This window comes from Setaria viridis, chromosome 1 (assembly GCF_005286985.2).
Source record: "Setaria viridis chromosome 1, Setaria_viridis_v4.0, whole genome shotgun sequence".
In the NCBI taxonomy this organism is placed as follows: Eukaryota; Viridiplantae; Streptophyta; class Magnoliopsida; order Poales; family Poaceae; genus Setaria; species Setaria viridis.
The window spans coordinates 28152636-28173310 of record NC_048263.2 but is presented as its reverse complement, the minus strand read 5'-3'; the positions used below and the strand labels follow the sequence as shown (position 1 = coordinate 28173310).

At 46.9% G+C, this 20675-nt stretch overlaps 1 protein-coding gene across 1 annotated transcript; it reads right to left on the bottom strand.

Annotated features, from left to right (window-relative positions):
- Positions 1 to 3376: 3376 nt before the first annotated feature.
- Positions 3377 to 5228, bottom strand: LOC117865617 (ETHYLENE INSENSITIVE 3-like 5 protein). The gene has a single exon (XM_034749844.2). The coding sequence runs from the start codon at positions 4976 to 4978 to the stop codon at positions 3560 to 3562; it is 1419 nt and encodes a 472-aa protein (XP_034605735.1). The 5' UTR covers positions 4979 to 5228; the 3' UTR covers positions 3377 to 3559.
- Positions 5229 to 20675: the final 15447 nt, after the last annotated feature.

Below are 20675 nucleotides of genomic sequence, written 5' to 3'. Positions count from 1 at the left end.
CCTGTCATATATCCTTGAAATGGCCATTATCCAAACCGCCGTCATTGTTGGAATTTCATAATGATCAATATTTACCTCAAAGATAATATAATGATATTATCATCAAGTAAAAAATCGAAGAGATATACTATTACACAATTGTCTAAATGTTTCATCCTTCGTAGTCCGTATCTCTACTATCCAACTTTCTTCCAAATGCCTTTTTCTTGCGTTGTTTCATCTTCTTCAAATGTAGCAACCTCCTCTCTTTGCGTTGTTGGCTACATAACACTTCATTCCCCTACCCTATCCATTCTCTCAGTCTACTTGTTATTCTTGTTATTCTTTCATCGCAATAAGTGGTGTCACCTTTTTGTACGCCTACTTGACATCCAATTTTACCATTGTATATCTCGTTGCTACCAAGAACAGGAGGTAGCAGCGCGGGGGCAGGGGCTCAAAGCCCACCTACAAGCTCTATTTTTTAAGATAAAGGATAAAATCCGATCTATTGTATTCACATTGTGAATATATACAACCAAAAGTTATAAGAGTTCTTAGACTCTAAACTAAAAAATGAAGAGCTCAAAAATACAAGAAAGATAACTCTAAGACAAAGATAGAAAATTAGAAGACTAAGCTTCAATCTTATTCTTCGACCATGTTTCAACCTTACATTTTCTTTATGCAGCACCAAACTATCACATCTCTGTCTGCTTAGAAATTTTGAGTTGGAATCGTTCTGTCAACAAACTTATTTCTCTTGCTCGCCGAACCTTGTCGTGCAGATGGACTCCGCCTAGATAATGAAAGCCGGTCAAGAAGGCCTACAAGGCGACGTCTTCAAGGAGAACACATTATCAAAGACGTCACCGTGCATCCGGTGAGCTGGAGTCTGATTTTCACCCGGAGGACCACTGACACGACAAGGAGGGAAACGACGCCAAAGTAGCGTCGCCGTTGTTGATACGATACAACAATAGAGTAGAGCTTCCGCTCGAAGCTCCTGCATGACAACGTCATCATCACCATGAGCAAGAGAAGCATCCCGGTGGGAAGGAGAGAGGACGCCGGGAGATCAAGCTGCACTAGCATAGCCAACACAGCCCGCCGCCCACACATGCCACAGCCACCAAGCCCACTCTACAGCACCACCATCGCTAGCGATGTCACCACGGTCGGCCACGGTGCCATGGTGGCCGTCATTCACCTCGCCGGAGACCTTAGGTCCGGCACGCCGCCGCTCGTGCACAGCCGCGAGCCGCAGCCCGCGCAACGCCGACCATGGGTACCCGTCGTCGCCCGCGCACGGCCGCGCGGCGGCACAGCAGCATGCCGCCGCCCATGCCTACCCGCGAGCCGCAGCCCAACAAAGGCCAGCCATGGCCGCCTCCTGTCGCCCGCGCACGGCCGCGAGGCACATCCAACGCAAGGCCATGCGCAGCAGCCCTGCAGTCGAGTGCCGTCGCCCAGGATCACCACCAGCGAGATCCAGATCTAGAAAGGAAGAGATGGAAAATGAGAGAGGAGGAAAGGGGAAAAGGGAGGGAGGGAAGCAGGAAGGAGAAAGGGGTGCCGCCGACGGCGGCCAGGAAAGCCCGTTGGCGGTGGGCTCTGGGGTGGCCGCCGCTGACCAACAAGCTCTAAAGAAGAGAGCACCCTAAACTCCTTATCGTGCGACCGTCTCTAACCAATTCTTTTAAGCTTGTTATAAATTAAAATTTCACTAATACCAAATCCATCACTATACTTTTTTTTAGCGCCACCACACGATTGTGTGCAGGATTTTGCGTTGGGCAGGGGCAGGGGCGAATCCAGAAACGGGCTCCGTCCCGAGCTAATTAATATAAGGCTTAAAATCTTACTAGCCATGCTTTCGGCAGTACTCTACACTTTCGGCACTACTCTTTTTAGCATAGTATTTCTCCATTCTAAGTTATGATTATGAAATATTGAAATTGCAAACTAAGACTCAAATACTTCCTGCTCAAATCAATGAAATGAAATATTCATTATCATTACTTTGCATAGAAGTAGCATAAATAGACTAGCAGTCATGTAAAAGGTAAGCAGAGTAGTAGTCATGGAGCAATTTCAAAAAAAAAATTGCATACCGGAGGCCCGGAGCAATTTCAACATGGGTCGGCCGCCGGCGTGGCCTTGGGGCGCCGGGCGCCGGGCGTGGGCGTGGCGCGCGGCCGGCGGGGCAGCGGCCAGCGGGGGCCGGGGGGCGGGCCGGCGGGCGGCGGCCTACCGGCGGGGGCGCGGCCGACAGCGAGCTAGGGCGGGCGCTGGTCCTGGCGCCTGGCGGTGAGTCGGGGGGAGGGCGCACGCGCACTGGGGGCGGCCGGACGGGTGAGTGGTGACGGGTCACGGGAGGCTCAAGTAGAGGCAGTGCTAGCGCAACGGGAGTTGCTGGGCCACCTGGGCACCTGGGCTAAATTCTCTTCGGGGTGGGCTAATGGACAAAAAGCCTTGTTATACTATTTTTATGAAGAAGTTTTCCACTGCTCTTGGGCCTCACCCCGGGCTGCAGCCCGGGGCCCAGATCCGCCGGGGGGCTCAAGCCCCCCTACTAGCTCCATGGAAAGAAGAGAGTACCCTAGAAGGATCCTTATCATGCGACCGTCCCTGACCAATTTCTTCTAAGCTCATTATAAATTAAAATCCCACTGACATCAAATCCATCACATAATTTGTTTTAGCGCTACCACACGATTGCGTGCAGGATGCGATGGTGATATAAGACACGTGGAGAAAATGGGATCAAGATTCATGGGCACAATTTTTGAATCGTGATTCAAGTAGATTTGGCAATTGCGGTTTAGTAATTTCGAAATAAATGTGTTCATCATGAGTTTACCCCGTCGACGTTACCAAACACCAATCGATTACTCACACGTTACATCAATCGATTACTCACACGCCTCCAACAAATAAATTGGAAAATACGACCTCAAGTTTGTGTGGGTGTATGTGCAATTTTTTTTATCTATTTGGTTGTGCCGCAATGATGCGATTTTTATAAGAAAAGATTATATTCTTATTTGCAGGTTATTTTCAGACCATTTATTGGACACGGTTCTGGATAATCCTTCAAACGGAGAAGGACAATCGAGTTTGAAGCAGGCATGTTGTATGTTGGAGATTGTGGCTATGGAGGTTTGCGCCAACTACAGGTGTACTAGGCTTAGTTTGTAATTGGTCTCGTCGTTTTGTTTGCTGGTATTGCTTTTTGAAAGCTCGTTCTCAATCAGCCGGAGGCTGAGACAGGATAAGGACAGATCGAGTTTGAAGTCAGCATGTCGTATGTTGGAGACTACGGCTATGGAAGTTTGCGCCAACCACGACTGTATCATCTAATAAGCTTAGTTGTAATTAATTTCATCATTTTGTTCATTGGTATTGCTTTTTGAAAGTTCTCAGTCTCAATGAAAGAGGTCGGAATAAAAATTCCATTTCCTAAAAAAATCGCGATAAGCTCAGAAGAAATGGAATCTAGCATCCATCAGAAACGCGCCACCTCACTCCTTCCCGCCCAGCGGGGCCTACCGCGTGGGCCGCCGCCACGGTAATTAACTCAGTCCAGCATCAGTAGGAACACGTCATCCAGCCCCGAGCAGCTCCCGATCAGATCGAACGGCACGTCCGGCGGCACGACGCCGGCGCTGAACATGTCCAGCTCCACGGGAGGCACCACGGCGACGGCGCCGCTCTCCGGATGGCCGCCGCCGCCCTGATCAGCAGGCGCGTGGCTGCAGTACAGCTTCACGAGCTCGTCGATCGGGCTCAGGCGGCTCTCGTCATCCGCCGCCACGAGGGCGGCCAGCTCCGGCAGCATGACGGCCAGCTCCCCGCTCCCTCCTCTGCTGCCGCCGCTGCCGCTGCTCCAGCTGTTGTCTCTTGATGTGCTGATCAGCTCGCGCTTGCGCTTGTCGTGCGCACGGCCGACCACGTCCTCCAGGCCGTCGTCGTCGTCGTCGTCGTCGTTGTCGAGGGGCGTGATCTGCAGCGAGGTCTTGAGGCGGCGGCTGAGCACCTCCTCCTGCCTGAGGATCTTCGACCACACCTCCGTCTCCTTGGCGCTCATCTTCTGCTGCAGGCGCTTGGACTGCCACACGAGCTTGCGCATCTGGTCGAAGCGCGGGCTCATGTGCTTGATCACCGCGCTGAGCAGGCTGATCTTCCAGGCCTTCTTGAGGTCGTGCGGCTTCCGGTACGGCGGCACGCCCTGGTGCGCCTGGACCTCGCCCTGCGCGCCCCACCAGACCTCCTGCCCCGTCGGCCACCACGGCGGCGCCAGGCCGCGCTCCAGCGGGAAGCTCCGCTGCGGGGGCTCGCAGTGCTGGATGAGCGCGGAGAGCACGGAGCCCAGGGTGCTGTCCTGGATGTCCTGGAGGCGGTGGAGGCAGGACGCGATCCCCAGCGGGCACTCGCCGGCGGGGACCGTGAGCGCCATGGGCCCGGCGCGGTCGAAGCTGACGTTGTCCTTCCACCAGCCGCGGAGGCTGTCGGAGGAGCCGGACATGGGCTCGCCGGCCTCGTCGATGACGCCGTACACGAACCCGCGCGCGTTGCAGGCCTCCATCATCTTGAGCATGTGGCGGAGCACGCCGTCCTGCGCCCGGAGCATCGCCTTGCGCTGGCACCGCACATCGGGGGTCTCCTCCTCCGCCAGCCCCTCCGCGCCCGCGCCAGGAAGCACGAGCGGCCTGCTTGACAGCCCGGCCTCGGCGCCGACGGCCCGGAAGGCGCCGGCGCGGCCCTCCAACTTGTTGAGCAGCATCTGGTCCTTCCACATGCGGCGCTTCAGGTCGGAGATCTCGATGGACTCGGAGCCCGACTCCGAGTCGCTGAGCTCCTCCTGCTCCAGCTGATCCAGCACCGCCTCGAACGCTTCGCCGGCTGGGACGCCGCCGGCACCACCACCGTGCGCGACGTCGTGCTCCATCGCCGCCTCAGAGAAAGGATGCCGCCGGCCGTGGATGCCGTGATTCATAGATCAACAGTGCCTCTGTATAAGTCTGCAGTGCTTTATCTAAAATGAAAAGAAAAGAGTCTATATATAGTCGGTGTGTTCTCCGCCGTATCTGATACGGACGATCGATGTGGCTAAAAGCTACGGCGTTAGGCAAATGGCGGCACGGTTGCGCCGGCACGCGATCGGAACTGGTGAAGAAGTCACAGGGGTCACGCGCGCTCACGCATGCAGGTGATAGATAGATGTCGCGACAAGGGAATGGACGTGGCCGCCGCCTCGGGAATGGAGCGTGCATGGAGCCCGGTGAAGGAAACAGAAATGAGATTAGGTTTCAGCCACACCTGCAGCTAATTGAGCTCATGTGTTTATCTATTTGTAATTTGTAGTCACACCGTTAGGGAAAGCATATCGGTCCAAACTTGTGCAACCGGTATTGCTAAATCGGTACTAAAGAACCTTCTTTAGTATCGGTTTAAATAACCGGCACTAAATGTGTCCTTTAGTAACGGTTGAGGAGACCAACCGGTACTAAATTAGCTGCCACGTTTTTTCTTTTCTGTTTCTTTACTCATTTTCTTTTTTGTTTCTTTATTCTATATTGGTATTTCGTATTTGTTTCCTGTACTACTAGTTCTAATACGTAATATATATATATATATATATATAAAGTTGTATTTGATCTATAATATTACATTTGAGATAATATTATACATAGACATATTATGCATACACATAGATGAATAATATTACATTGCATCAACTCTCCAAGTTCAACATTTTGGATCAACTATTCTGAAACTGAGTCCTGACGGTGATGCAGATTTGATCCATCATTATGGAACTCTCCCGCTAAATTTACTATCTCATCCAAAAGAAATCCACTAAATTGTTCTTGAATTGCCCTGATTTTTTCCATCTCGAGGAGTTCTTCCTTCATGTGCATAATCTATATAATTAGCAAAGGTTATTATATTAGATCAATGGATCTACACAATTAGAACTAATTTATTATTAAGAAATTTGTATACGTACTCTGAATTCATGGTTAGTTAATATTTGTTGTGTTCAAGGAAGTGACACGAGATGTGCAAATTCAATACAAACTGGGAATTCAGAGTGGATATGAAGTTGCTCCTTGAATTCACCTGAGTGATGTTGACGGAAGCGAGCCCATGCTCTGTTAAGCATGTCTATGAGGTCGGTGTATTGATTTCTTGGTCTCCTCAGAGAGTCCAGGATATAGACCATGCTTCGATCAACCACGATAACAAGGAGTATCCAGTGGAAGCTGTACATATATGGATAGTAAAAAGCTATTTAGTCTTATTTTTAATTGCTAGTTCAAAAAATAAAAGAAATGAGAAATATGCTCACTTGAAGATATACGATAAAAGTATGTACTTCTTGTAATGTCGCTTGTCCAAGAAATTATATATATATTCTTCAAGGTCCGATTTGGTTTATCTCTTACATTTGCCTTGTTTATAACATATGGGCCCATGAAGCCGACGTCATACAATCCTATCTAGTACTAGATGGAGCAATTTAGTACCGGGCAAGTGCTATAATCGGTACTGAATGTCCCACCTACAAATACTTCATCTTCGCCAAACACTTAGCAGTTTTCAACAAGCCGTAGTTATTCCTCCCTCCATCCCCGGTTCCATCGCCTGTCGCCTCTGTCCCCGTCGTCATCGCCCCGTCCCCAACCGCCACCACCTCATCGTCGACCGCTGACCCTGTCGCCGTCGCCCGTCACCCCGTCCTCAGCTCCGTCACCGTCGTCGTTGCCCTATCCCCAGCTCCATCACCGTCGCCTCGCCCTTGATCGCCGCATCCCCATCCCCGGCCGCCGTCACCCGTCGCCCCGTCCAGACCACCGCCACCCCGTCTCCGGCCGCTGTCCCCATCACCGCACCTCTCCCTTCCCCGCCTCCCCCATGGGCCACCGCCGCGCCTTTCCCTCCCTGCCTCCCCCGTGCGCCGCCGTGCCTCCCCCGTATGCCCTCCCCGGTTAGTTCTTCTTTTTTTGATGCATTAAAATGATTTTGTTACTCGTATTGGATTAAAATGGCTATGATTTTGTTTCAATTGGATACCAATTTGTATTGGATGCTAAGTAATTATTTTTTATGATACAATTATGGTATAAGGCTATATCTCTTAGAGGACATGTAGATATTCATGGGTAGCATTGCGATCGAATTGTGGATGGCTATGAAATGATGGACTAGATTTATTTCAATGTATATGATGTGCGTATCTGACAATGATTATTGGTGGCAAAGTTGAGTAGTTAAGAAAAATGGTGGCAAATTATCTTATCATAATTTTATTTGGACAGTTTGGGCTAACTATGGCAAGTGAAAGTTTTTCTTGCCGTGGTTGTAGCGGCCGTGGACACTATGTTTTCGAGGAGCCACCGTTGGCTCATCCTCCAAGAATTCACTTCCTTAATCGCGTTATTGACTTACCAAAAGGTGATTGAAGAAAAGGAGCAATTCCCAACATAGTAATATTCTTTTCTTCTAGTAACTGATTTTTTTACTACACATGAATAATTCCTAAATTTACTTACATACAATGTAGCTTATCAACAATATTAGATGGCTGAAAGATGTTGTCGAAGTTCTAGGTGGTACTTCTCCTTTAGTGCAATTTGAGATAGTTGGTCCACGGAATTTTAAAAGAGTAATAATCTGTTTTCAAGTACCTGTTCGAGAAACACAGGCCAACTGGATGAGAGTATCAGGACACCCCATCCGGATGGTTTCAATTGCCGCATGGGGTCAATTAGCACCAAGTAGGGTAACTTTTGAAAGGACCGCCGTGGAGGCCTACCTACAATAGCTTAAGGATCATGGGTACTTTGTGCCAAACTTCTCACATTTTCGAATAAAGGCACTCAAGGAGGGAGAAAGCAATGTGACTAGGACTACTGAGAGGCTTTGTCGGCTCAATCAACATGACATGGTATGTAACATATCTAATCATCATTTTATCTTTAATTATGTTGCGTCTTTTAAATTTCATCATGTTATTCTCTTCTTTTAGGATGTCTTTGGTCAAACCTTGGCGGCAATGAGCTTTCATGCGATTCTGGCTCAAGTCTTGGATGTGTTGAATTATAGTTACACTGATGGAAACCCAATACGCACCAGAGATTTCAAGCTCCAGGCTCATCTCACTTTCTACGGGCCATTTTAGTTGACGTTGTCTCCATTGTTCGAGATTTATGGTAGTGCATGTGACCGTCCTTGTGAAGCGTTAGAGAGTGCACTAATTCATACTCTAGCTTATATTGATGAAGTTCTAAGCTTTACGATTGGAGACTTAAGCTATGTGGCATATCTACATAAGCGAAGCGAATTATTAAATATGTAGCATGCATGGATATACTCCTACCGTACCCTTTTCTTATGGATTTGAACTTGTTCTCTCTAAGACCTTAAGTATTGATGTATGAACTATTGAGTGTTAATGATTTGAATGGGTTGATACTTGTGATACTTGGATTTGAATGGGTTGATATATTAACATAATATTATTAGTAAAAGCTCCGTCGGATACGAATACAAATTAAAACAAAAGGGTAAATAAAAAAAGAAAAGGAATAAACTTTAGTACCGGTTAATAAAACCAACTGGTACTAAACTGTCGTCCGCAACAGCGTGACGTGGCTGAAGTTTAGTACCGGTTAGTGTTACTAAATGCGCCATTTAGTACCGGTTGGGCTGACCGGTACTAAATGGCGTGACATGTAGTACCGACCAAGCTATACCGGTCGGGCGCCCGGTATTAAAGGGGGTTACCGATCGGTACTAGAAGTTGATCATCTAGTAGTGGTAAATTAGTAGAACCCTGATGTTGCATTGAACGATGGACGATGAACATCACATGAAAAGGATTTGAATTGAATATGCTTAATGTATTGTGCATCACGGCAGAAAATATTTTTTAAACTATTTTCCGTCACAAATATTATATTTCTTGACATGGTAGCATTGCAATGACTAGCGGGTCTACCATGTTTGGATAAGAGTAAACGATTTGTTACTGATATGTAATAATCATGAGTACCTTGGCATGCATGTTCATCTCTAAGACCTTGTGTGGATGCAAACTTAACAAATTAAGGGACTGTTGGAACAGTTCCAGCTCTAAGATCCGTGCGGAATTTGGAGTTTGGAAGGTAAAAGCAAGTTCTTATAAAATATACGTTTAATCCAAAATCATAATAAATTAAAAGATTTCAACTATATGATACCCTAGTGTCCACAACTTCTACCCCATGATTTTCCAGAGTTATGGATGACTGGCTCCAAAAATCTTGAAGATCTATGATTGTAGCAATTCTTATCCAGTTTGAGTTCCATATACCAAGATCTTCAAATTTTCAAAGATACATATTTTAATTTGATTTGAGATGTTTTCTAGATTTATATTAGTTGAGTTTTGCTAAAGAGATGCCCCTAAATAAAAGGGGTTGAGATTATTGAAGATGGAATAAACTAGCTAGCGGGTGTTTGGATCCTATCCATTGGAGGTTGGAGAACCGTTTGTGCTCGCAAATGGTAATTTGTGTTGGTAGAAGGTTGTTGGCTGATGCGAAACCCACAAGCACATACCTATTTTAACCGCTGGCTCAAATCTTTTCTCACCTAGTTGGAGTCAAATTGGTGAACGGCTCGTCGTAGCCAGGTACAACCGTGCAAGTGATTATCAGCTTCGTTTGATGTTGATGTTTAACAAGTTAGCATCCATGTGATAGAGCTTGGCTTGGCCTCAGATAAACACCACTTACGTACTTGTCGCACCGATACTAAAGGAGGTATTAAAAAATAAAAAAGAAATCCCATCCCGCCCGAGCCGCACCCCGCCGACTCGAGCCCAACGCGGCCCCCACCCCCCTACCCGAGCCCGAGCTCCGCCCTTGCCCCACACCGCCACAGATCCGCCGCCATCGCCCGCCGCCCCCAGCCCCGCATCCACCCGGTATTAAAGACCCTCAGGCACATTAGTACCGGGTGAAGCCTCCACCCAGTACTAATAGGTGACCTTTAGTATCGGGTGGAGCTCACCCGGTACTAAAGGGGGTCACGGTAGTCTCCTCGGAAACTATCTGTTAGATTTGATAGTAATGCTTCCATTATTACCGCATCAAAAACTAACGCCCCATGAGTGGACAAAAGATCTATCTGTGTGTTCTCCTAACGCTATGTGCACGGTCGCGCATTCAGCTGACGTTATTGGCCAAACACGTTGGCGCGACGCCGGCGGGCGGAAATAAAATACGAGCTGCTAGCCTGCTAATCTGCTATCCGCCGGCGCGGAAACCACCGAGCACGCGACAAACCGAAGTCGGCTCAGTTACATGCGTGCACACACGTCACATCTCGATCGAACCGAAGCAAGAGAAAAAATCTGAAAAGAGAGGAGAAAAAAAAAAGAAAGGCAAGCCATGCATCCATGATCCAGAGTGTGTCCAGGTTGGCGTTGTTGGAGCTCCCATATAGCACTGTACACAAATATCTTGGCGTTGTTGGAGCTCCCATATAGCACTGTACACAAATATCTGAGCCCAAGCAGAGTCAGCAATGACGTGTGATCGAGTTTCACTGCTGTACCTTGCTTGCCCAACGCGAGACTTCCACGCTAGACGCTACTAACAACGGAGAGTTCTGGTTCCAGCATCCATGGTGCGGCTTCCTTAGCACGGGTACGGTTGAGTCGGAGTCGCACGCCGTAGAAGCTTCTACGTCATGTGACTTCGTAGATGGGCGTACGAACGAGTGAACGACAATTTGGGCAGTCATGTTGTGGTTGGTCGGCTGGACCCGACAAGGCTGCCACTTCCCAGAGTCGGTGGGGTCACGTGTCTCTTTGTGGCCCGCGTTGCTCCGGCCTCGCCCCGTCGGCCGCCGCCCGCGCCCTGCAGCGCCGCCGCCGCTGGAAGCCTTACTCGTCAGAACCTCCCGGCGCCGACGAGTCAAGCCCCGCCCACTCTTTCGATTCTCAGGGCAGGTTTGGTGTGTTTTTTCCGAAGAAATCTTCTTCCACTAGCACTCTACTAAACACTAGATTGAAGGGTGCCTGCAAAAAAAAACTTAGAAAAAAGGTGCTTGTGTTTTCCATGCGGTTCAGACATTAAAATACTATTCTTTAACAGTGTCACACACCTTGATATACAGATGCTGCTGTATATCATCGTGAGAGGTAGCCATTACACCAAGAGTGTTGTTGATTATAGTTACCGGTAAAAATGTTCGTGTGTTGCAACGGGAGCAAAACCTTCGCGTTACTCTACCCAATTACCATAGTATAAACTCATTTGATAAATTGATTTATGGTTCACATAAATTATTCCTAAATTAGATTTCAAATTTGCGCATAGACCAGCGTCATTAACATGACAACGCCACGAAGATGCATGGACTGTGGTGAGTCAAAGGTCCACACTGCCGGAGCGGTAGGATTCAGAGAAGAAACACGCAAATGTTGCTGCCTTTGCTTAGGGTTTGGTGTTTGGAATTCCATTTTAGAAGAAAAAAAACATGACTTCAGGAGGGTCATGCTTCCGTTTCTTCAGTTTTATTCGATTGGCTAATGCGGACTAGCAAATGTAACTTCGGCACAAATGAACATAATTCAAAGGTAAACAAGACATACGGTTTCAAACTCAACACAGTACTCGATCTTTATTATAAAAAAAGAAAGCACACGCGCTCGCAGCACACAGAGTCTTGTGCTTTCATTCTATGGGTGTGTTTGGTCGCTGGAGCCAACTAGCTCATATTTAGTTGCCTGTATAAGCCTCTTAGGCAGACTTTGCTAATGCAAGAAGGGGGTTTTAGAGCTTGTTTGGGAGCACTCCACCTTCTGAAAATCAGCTCTACTCCACCAGCTCCACAGTTTCCCTGCTCCACTTCACCAACTCCAGAAAATCATGGAGCTGCTATACGCGTTTGGCTGTTTGTAGTGCACAGCTCCAGAAACACAAAAATTTGGTGGGAAAGTTCTATTTTGCCCATGATTGATAGCTGGTTCTGTTTATAGCAATGTGGAGAGGGTTTTTTTGATTTTTTCCGTGGTACAATATTTCGCTACAGTAACATGGCGCTACAGTACATAGGTGTTAAAGTAATTCGCTATAGGATTTTTGTTAAAAAAATTGTCCAACTCGATAATGTTTTGCTAAACGAAAGATCGCAACAAGTACGGTACAAAATCATCCTTTCTATTACAAACTACTTCCAAGCAAGAGAGAGTGCGGTAGCTAGCTCATCACGAAAGACATCCATACACTGGTAGAGAACTTGGTATTAGTCCCGGTTGGTAGGATGCAAATATCCTGAAAATCCATCCAGGATAAACCAATCGAGACAAAAGGGGGAGTCTTTTGTCCCGGGTCACTCAACAGGGACTAAAGATCTCCTTTATCCCGGTTGGTAATACCAACCGGCATAAAACGGGTCACCACGCCAGGCGCTGCAAAAAAAAAAAGAAATCACGGGAGGCCTCCCCACAAGTCACAAGTCACACGATTTTTCACGCGAAATATGCGCGTGCGCGCTACGTGGGATTCGAACCCACGACCTCCAGCCTCGCGCGTAGCTTCCTTGCCATCCCACCTACACAACACATCTGACTATATAGGGGATGCAATCCTTTTGTATTAACTCGTGGGGAACCCTTTTATTCCGGTTGGAAACACCAACCGGGATAAAAGACCCCCTTTTATCCCGATTGGTATTACAAACCGGGATAAAAGGTTTTGAGGGATTTAGTCCTCTTTCAGCCACCCCGTTGGGGACCCTTTTATCCCGGTTTGAAACACCAACCGGGATAAATTCAAACCGGGATAAAAGACCCCCTTTTATTCCGGTTGGTATTACAAACTGGGATAAAAGGCTCTCGACCTTTTTATCCGGTTGGTAACACCAACCGGGAGGGGGGGTCTTTTATGCCGGTTGGTGTTTCAAACCGGGATAAAAGGCCTCTCAGGGTCTTTTTTTTCCACTAGCCTTTGCAACCGGGATAAAAGGTCCCGGTTGGTGAGCCCCCCGCCAGCGAACGGGCTTTAGTCCCGAGTGGTGAACCTTTTGTCCCGAGCTAACTTTAAACCGGGATAAAATGGGGCGCATAGAAGGTGAGTTCGCTACTAGTGATAGTTGATGCGTTGAGTGCCGAAGTTGACCCATCCGACGTCGTTTGTGAAACTGCATATTTGTTATATCTTTCCGGTATTGTAGGAACAAAATTAGGATCGTGATCAAACCAAGCAAAGTCTTCATCTTCATCTTCATGTTCACGAATGAAATTGTGAAGGACCATGGTAGCCACAATAATCATCCAGGTCTGTTCAGTCTATTATCAGCAAGAAAGATTGCCTCTAACCTCATGCTTCATTATCCATACCATTCACGTTGGTAGTACCACTCTAATCACCAGTCACATGATAGCCTTCAGCATTACCAATGAATCTATCGATAAAACTACCAGTGATCGTGCCAAAGCATTTCTTTCAAACCGTTGTTAAAGGAATATACAGTTCCCACTATAATCAACATTGACATTACCCTCGTAGTATTGTCCATCAATTATATATGCAACATGGTAGTAGCATGAATTATCTGTTTGAGCTCGTAACATGGCAGTAGCATGAATTATCTGTTTGAGCATGAATTATATGCAACATGGCAGTAGCATGAATTACATCAAAGATAAATTTGAGCTCGTAACTTGATCTGTTTGATGGCAGTAGCATGAATTATCTCTATGTTGTGTCTATGTTCACCCCATATAACATACTGCTGGATCATTCGTGTCAGGAGAATTACCATGTCAGGAGCAATCCTTTTTGACGCCACGGAACCATGACCATGGCCGCCACCCTGGCCAGCACGGCCACGGTCACCGACGGCACCCCTGGACCTACCGAACGCACCTTGTCCGCCGCCGCCCAGGCCACCTGCACCTCGTCCGCCACCGCCCAGGCCACCTCGTCCGCCACCGCCCACACCATTGTCGCCATCTTCCTGGCCCCGACACCGCCCCTGCACGCGTCATCTTTGCCCGTTGCAGCGCCCAGGTCATCTTCCTGCGTGCCGACCTGCACGCCACCCAAGTTCCCCCGGCCGGTGGCGGCCGCGACCAACCTCTGGAAGCCATGTGCTGATGCCAAAATTGATTCGTGACGATGAACAGAAGATGAAATCAGAGGATCCGGTGGATGAGGATTGCCATCCCTGTCCATTTCGCCAGAAATAGCGCCGGCGGTAGCCAGGCGGCGCTAGGGATTTCGACGGCGGCGCTAGGGGAGGGGCAACGGGAAATAGGAAGTCGGAGGAAGGAGGGGATCGGTTCTTTTTTTATTGGAATCGAAGGGGTATGTGTGTAATGGATGACAATGGTGGGTAAATACTCACCAACTCCACGAGAAGGTTTGTAAATAGAGTTTTTGGAGTACCTCTTGAGGTACTCCATAAAAAACGTGGATCTACCCCCCTCTCCACGTTTTTCCTGGAGCCGGAGTTCCTGGAGCCGAACGCGTTTGGCTGCGATTTTTCTGAAGTTAGTGGAGTGGAGTGATTTTTGCTGGAGTGAAGTGCTCCCAAACAAGCCCTTAGCTAGGCTTGCTGGGAATGCCTAGATCCGGTGTCTCCACGGAGCAAGGCTCCGTGCAGCCACCCCTCGAGTTGGCTCACCTCCTGGTCTTCTCTTCTCCAGTGTTCTCTTCACTTCGCCTGTCGCCCGTACGCCTGCACGAAGAGGACAACGGCCGCGCAGAGGAGAGGACCTTGGCCCCACACGGTCGGCGGTGGCCCCGCGGCGAAGCTTGCCTTTACAGCTGGGGGCGGCCCTACGGCAAAGCTTGCCCGTATAGCCAGGGGCGGCCCACGCGATGGACCTCGCCCACACGGTCGGCGGCGGCCCCGCACGGAGGAGCTCGCCAAGCTCGCCCACGCGCCCGTGCGGCGGCGGTCCTGCACTCGTAGGGCGAAGCTCACCCACGCAGCCAGCGGCAATCCTGCGCCCGCGCGACGGAGCTCGCCCACGTGGCCGGTGGCGGCCCCACGTGGAGGATCTCGCCTGCACGGCCACAACGGCCCATGCGGCGACCACGGACCTCGCCTGCACGGCCGGCAGCGCCCGTTGGGAGGTAGAGGGTGGTAGCGAGTGTGGCCGGAGGTGAGGAGGAGGGTGTGGTCGGAGGTGGTGGAGAAGAGGGGGAATAGGATGGTAACTTCACCTATGGCTTGTACAAGGTTATCATAATAAGATGTACAATCAACCAAATACAATTTTATGCTAGCTAGGCTTAGCCTAACCAAGCAACCAAATACGAGCAGATTGCACTGCATTAGACATGCTTGGGTTTAGCCAGGCAACCAAACACACCTACTTGCAGGAGCGCATCGCTTGGACCCTCATCTGGTTCCATGTGCTTTAATTTGGCGTTCTCTTGCTCCATGTGCTTTGCTTCTTCTTTCCTTATCCTGTTTGTTAGACCAGTGCGAGGTGCCTCGAGGTCCGTAAAAGGAGCACTACGGAAGCCGACCAGTGTAGCGACGGTCAATTTGCGCCTACCAGCGACGAAGAGGATTCCGGCAGATAGGCCCCTCCGCTCTCTCTTATCTCTCGCATCTCTCTCTTCTCAGCTCGCTGCTGTCTGCGTTTCAGCCTTCCAGATAAAATGTCCACCAAACTCGATCCAAGAACAACAGCTGCAGTTGTTCTTGTTTGAATCCCGACGAGAGCAAGCCGGCAGCAGCTTGGGTCCCGTTTGGATCCACAGAGATTATATAATCCAGCTAAAAATAATCACTAATGAATCTAAATGGATTGGATTTTAGAATGGATTATAAATGGATTGGATTTTAGAATGGATTATAAGAATCTACCCATCTAGATTCTAATAATCCTACTATCTTCTCCAACCTAGCTATTTGGAGATTATAGGTTTAGAAATGACGATTGTAGCCCTATTTCAATCCTCATTCTCAAACCCAAACTAAAGACATTTCAGATAATTTAGCTTTTCAAGTAACCCATAATTCTATAATCCAAACAACTAGATTATTACTATTCAGAATCTGAATTCTTATCCGAATTCTTATAATCCCAGGATCCAAACGGGGTCTTATACTATCTTTGCTAATCGGCAAGCACGAGCAGTCAAGCACCTGCCTACTCATCTCTTGGCCCTGTCCAATTTCTCATTTTTCTCTTCAATCCGCTCAAAGACAATCCTAATCCGTCGGTGGTCGTGTTTGGATCCATGGACTAATTTTTAGTTCGGATTATATTAGATGTTTGGATACCATTAGAACTAAACATGAACTAATTATAAAACTAATTACATAAATCGTGGCTAATTCGTAAGACGAATCTATTAAGACTAAGGTCCTATTTGGATACACCCTCCTAAAGATTAGGAGTCCACTTATGGACTTGTGCATCCAAACATGGGTCCTAAAAGTGCACTCCTAAACTTTAGGAGGGTCATTTTCATTAGGAGGGCCAAGGGGTACTAATGGATCCTATTTCTCCTAAAGTGATCCCCAAGTCCCCCTTTACCCCTATTGCCCTCGCATGCATTAATGACATGAACAGTGCAGGGGTAGTTTAGGGGAGTAATTGGTGGGTAAAAATGATATTTTTCCTCTAAAGTTCTAAAGATTAGTAGTCCATCCAAACAGCCATGTACTAAACTTTAGGACTAGCAATTTGAGGGTCCTAAACTTTAGTACACTACTAAATTTTAGGAGTTTGTATCCAAACAGGGCCTAATTAATCCCTGATTAGCACATATTTACTGTAGCACTACATGATCAAATTATGAATTAATTAAGCTTAATAGATTCGTCTTATGAATTAGCCTTCATTTATACAATTAGTTTTATAATTAATCTATATTTAATACTCCTAATTAATACTCTAATTAGTAACTGTACATTCTATGTGACAGTCCTAAAACCAAACACCTTCGACTCACAACTGAGCACTAATTTGAGTCAAAATCCAACAATCTCATGGTCCTCTACGGCTGTATCCCATGAGCGTTCCTCCAATGGCGTCCACCAGGACTCAGGCCGCAGCTGCTTGGGGCGTCGCCGCGCTACTTGACATTCTACGTGCCACGACGGCTGGAGCAGGTGCAGGCGGGCGCTGGGAGGAGCAGGGAACACCGGTAGGGAGGGAGGGGAGGCCACGACCATGGCCGCCCCCGCCGGAGTAGGCGCATGTGGGCCCTGGGAAGAGGAGACGAGAGCGTGTGTGCTGCCGCCGCCGACACGCCTTCTCGCCGCCCCTGTCCCCACGGCACCACATGCCCCCCCCCACCCCCTGTCCAGCGCGCGGCCGTCGCCCCCTTTCTGCCCCCGTCCAGTGCCGCGCCGCGCGGTCCCAAGCCACCGTCCGGCGCTCCAGCGCCGCGAGGAAGCCCCTGTGGGCGCCGTGGTGGGGATGCCGCTTTCATCAGGTTCCTCGACGACACGTGCCTCAAGTCGTTGTGGCCGGCGGCCCGGCGCTGTGGACGGAGGGTGAGGTACACGCTGCGTCGATGGCGGTGGCGAGCGAGAACCTGGCAATACTGGGCGAGCAGCTCAGGTACGGACAACCTGGTGAAGCCGTCATCGAGTGCCTGCCGGACAGAGACCTTGTATTGATCTATTTGCTTGAACATAATTGATCGTGTGTCTGAGCAGCGGCTCGAATAGGCTCGTTCCAAGGAAGAAGGAAACCTCGGAAAGAAAAAAAAATAGAGATGGTTAGAGGATGACACATGGGACCATGAGTTGGGGGTAACAATATCAATCCACCTTGAAAACCCTCTTTTCTAGAGCTGGAATACCCTTCCATACACCCCATTCATTCAGCTTCAACTCCACGTAGAGGTAGCTAGTTTGAAGTTGGAGCAGAAAATAGTAAAGTCGGAGCCATGCCAAACAGAACCTTACCCAGCCATGTCAAACACACACAAGAAAAGTTACACAAAGAAGAAAAACTACCATGAACCACATGACTGTCTTCAATCCTTCCAACTCCTCGTCTCCACGACAGCCAAACATAAGCAGTCAATCCACCCACAAAGGCATCCATCATCACAGGTTGCCAGCACTAACTTTCCACCTAAATTCAGCAAACAATTCCAGTCCCAATTCCTTCCAAATTCCAAACCTTTCAATCCTTACGGCTTGCCTCAAAACTTCTGGCCATATGGAGATTCTCATCCAAGCAGAGATTTTACAATGATGGGCCCATCTTAGCATATGCTCACAAGGTTTCTTTTACGTGGGAGCGAAATAGAAGTGCTAGAAAAATAATGATGTGTCAGATCTTAGCGCTACACATAAGGTGCTATATACTATGGATGCCGAGCACCAACATAATTTCACGGTGGCATGGCATGGGATTATGGTAAGCAATGAAAACAGATCTGCAATAAGCACTACCAAATACAATGTCATCCCATCTGAAGCAAATAAAGCCACCAACTGATCTGATATTTCATATATTGACCTGAAGTGTCCGACGATCGCAAAAGACTTGGTTTTTGGGCCTTTGGGTTACATCGGCCGCCAAGGTATTTAGGTATGCAATGGCCTACAACTAACTTGATTTTGCAGTCTCCCTGCTACTACTCTGTGGACATTGCCAAAAAATTGTCACGGTCACAATGTGCCGAGTCACTTATTATCATAATCCATATTTAGGATATCTCCATTATTTTAGAATTTGAACTAAGCTAAGCGAAATAGAAGTGATAGAAAAAGAATGATGTGTCAGATCTTAGCACTACCTATACACATAAGGTGCTATACACTATGGATGCCGAGCACCGACATAATTTCATGGTGGCATGGCATGGGAAAAAACGAAAACAGATCTGCAATAAGCACTACCAAGCACAATGTCATCCCGTCTGAAGCAAAGCCACCAACTGATCTGATATTTTGTGAATGCATATATTGGCCTGAAGTGGGCGACGATCACTGAGACTATTGATCTTTGGGCCTTTGGGTTACACTAGTCCGTCAACTCGTGCTCCCGCATAAGCTAATGTTTTTAAAAGCTATTGAATTTAAAAATTATTTAGCAATTAAACTCCTAGCTAATTGTTAAAATTATTTACCCACTACTCTCTTATTTTTCAATACTTCAACATAATACTCTTTATCCGATTGTGATTGATTTTTAATTAGTAATTACTTTATACACTTTTTCATCCACATTCACACTTTTTTCATTTTGCATCGCACCTCCATACATTATGTTTAGCATAAAATTAATATTTTTCATCACCTCCTCACGTACATGTATAAATGGTCTACATGTGACACTCATCATGTGTATTTACCTTAACTTAGTATTATATATTAACAATGATATAAATAGGAAATTTAGAATTATATTTTAGTTTACTTTTTGGACATTTCTATATAATGCACATGAATATAATTAGAATAAGATTTAGATGTTTAAAGGTTATTTTAAATATAACGACATACGTGGGTGACTTAGATATAAATTTAGAATGGCATTTTAAGTTATGCTTTATAATGATATGCATAAGTAAATTGGATGAAGATTATGGTATTACTTTAGATTATTGTTTATAATGGTAGAGCTCGGTAATTTAGATATAGGTTTAGGGTTTATTTTAGAATATTTTCATAATGACAGTGGGTACTTTTTAGAAAATACAATAGACAAATAATTATGATTATTAGAGTTTACAGGATTGATGCTTGAGTTTCTGATTTTTGTAAGAATTTCTAGGATTTGTCCTTTTTGCTAGAGCACCTCGTGAGAACTAATGCGGAGTCTCCAATGGAAAAAAGAAGGACACATTGCTACAAAACTATTACCTTGAGCTAGCTCATTTGTTAAATATTCGAACATAATACTTACATAGATATTTACATATTATCTTCATCTGATTGTGACTATGAATTACTACATCTGTAACATTTTCTCTACATTTATAATCTTTGATTTTCACTTTTGCATCGCATGTATGCAATTGAATTTGTTTAATGGATCCTAACTTAGCTCTAATTCCTTTATATCTTTATAAATGATGACACACAACATACGTATATACCTTAATTATTATTTCATATACGAATAGTGTAAGAAATAGATGATTTAGAATCATATATTTCTATATATTTTTAATTAAGGTGATTTGGATTAAAATTTAAGGTTACCTTATGTTATTTTTAATAATGGCATATGCGAGCAACATAGGGTTACGTTAAGTTATTTTTTAAGTATTAATGGTGGGCAATTTAGTTACAAATTTAGGGGGTTATTTTAAATTATTTTTGTAATGGCATAAGTGGGTAATTTTGATGAAGATCAAGGGGTTACTTTAATTTATTTTATATAATGGTAAAGGTGGGTAATTTAGATATATTTAGGGGTTACTTTAGGGCATGTTTGTTTTGTTGGAATCAGGTGGAATTAGAATTAGTTTCTAAGGCCAACATGTTTGGCTGCCCCGAAATTGGAAACGGTGATTCCTCATGATTCTAGTGCAGCCTACCACACATTCCGACCCAAAAAATAGGAAATCGTTTCCTCCGTCGGCTCGACCCCGACTCGCCTCCCCTGACTCCTTCCCCCCCCCCCCCCGTGCCGCCGCCCCCGACTCCTTCTCCCCCCAACTCCCTGTGCGCTGCGCTGCCGCCTCCTATGCCACGGCCCC

Bases quoted from the DNA above. Each gene is read 5' to 3' on its own strand.
- LOC117865617 (XM_034749844.2), bottom strand. From the start codon at position 4,978: ATGAATCACGGCATCCACGGCCGGCGGCATCCTTTCTCTGAGGCGGCG.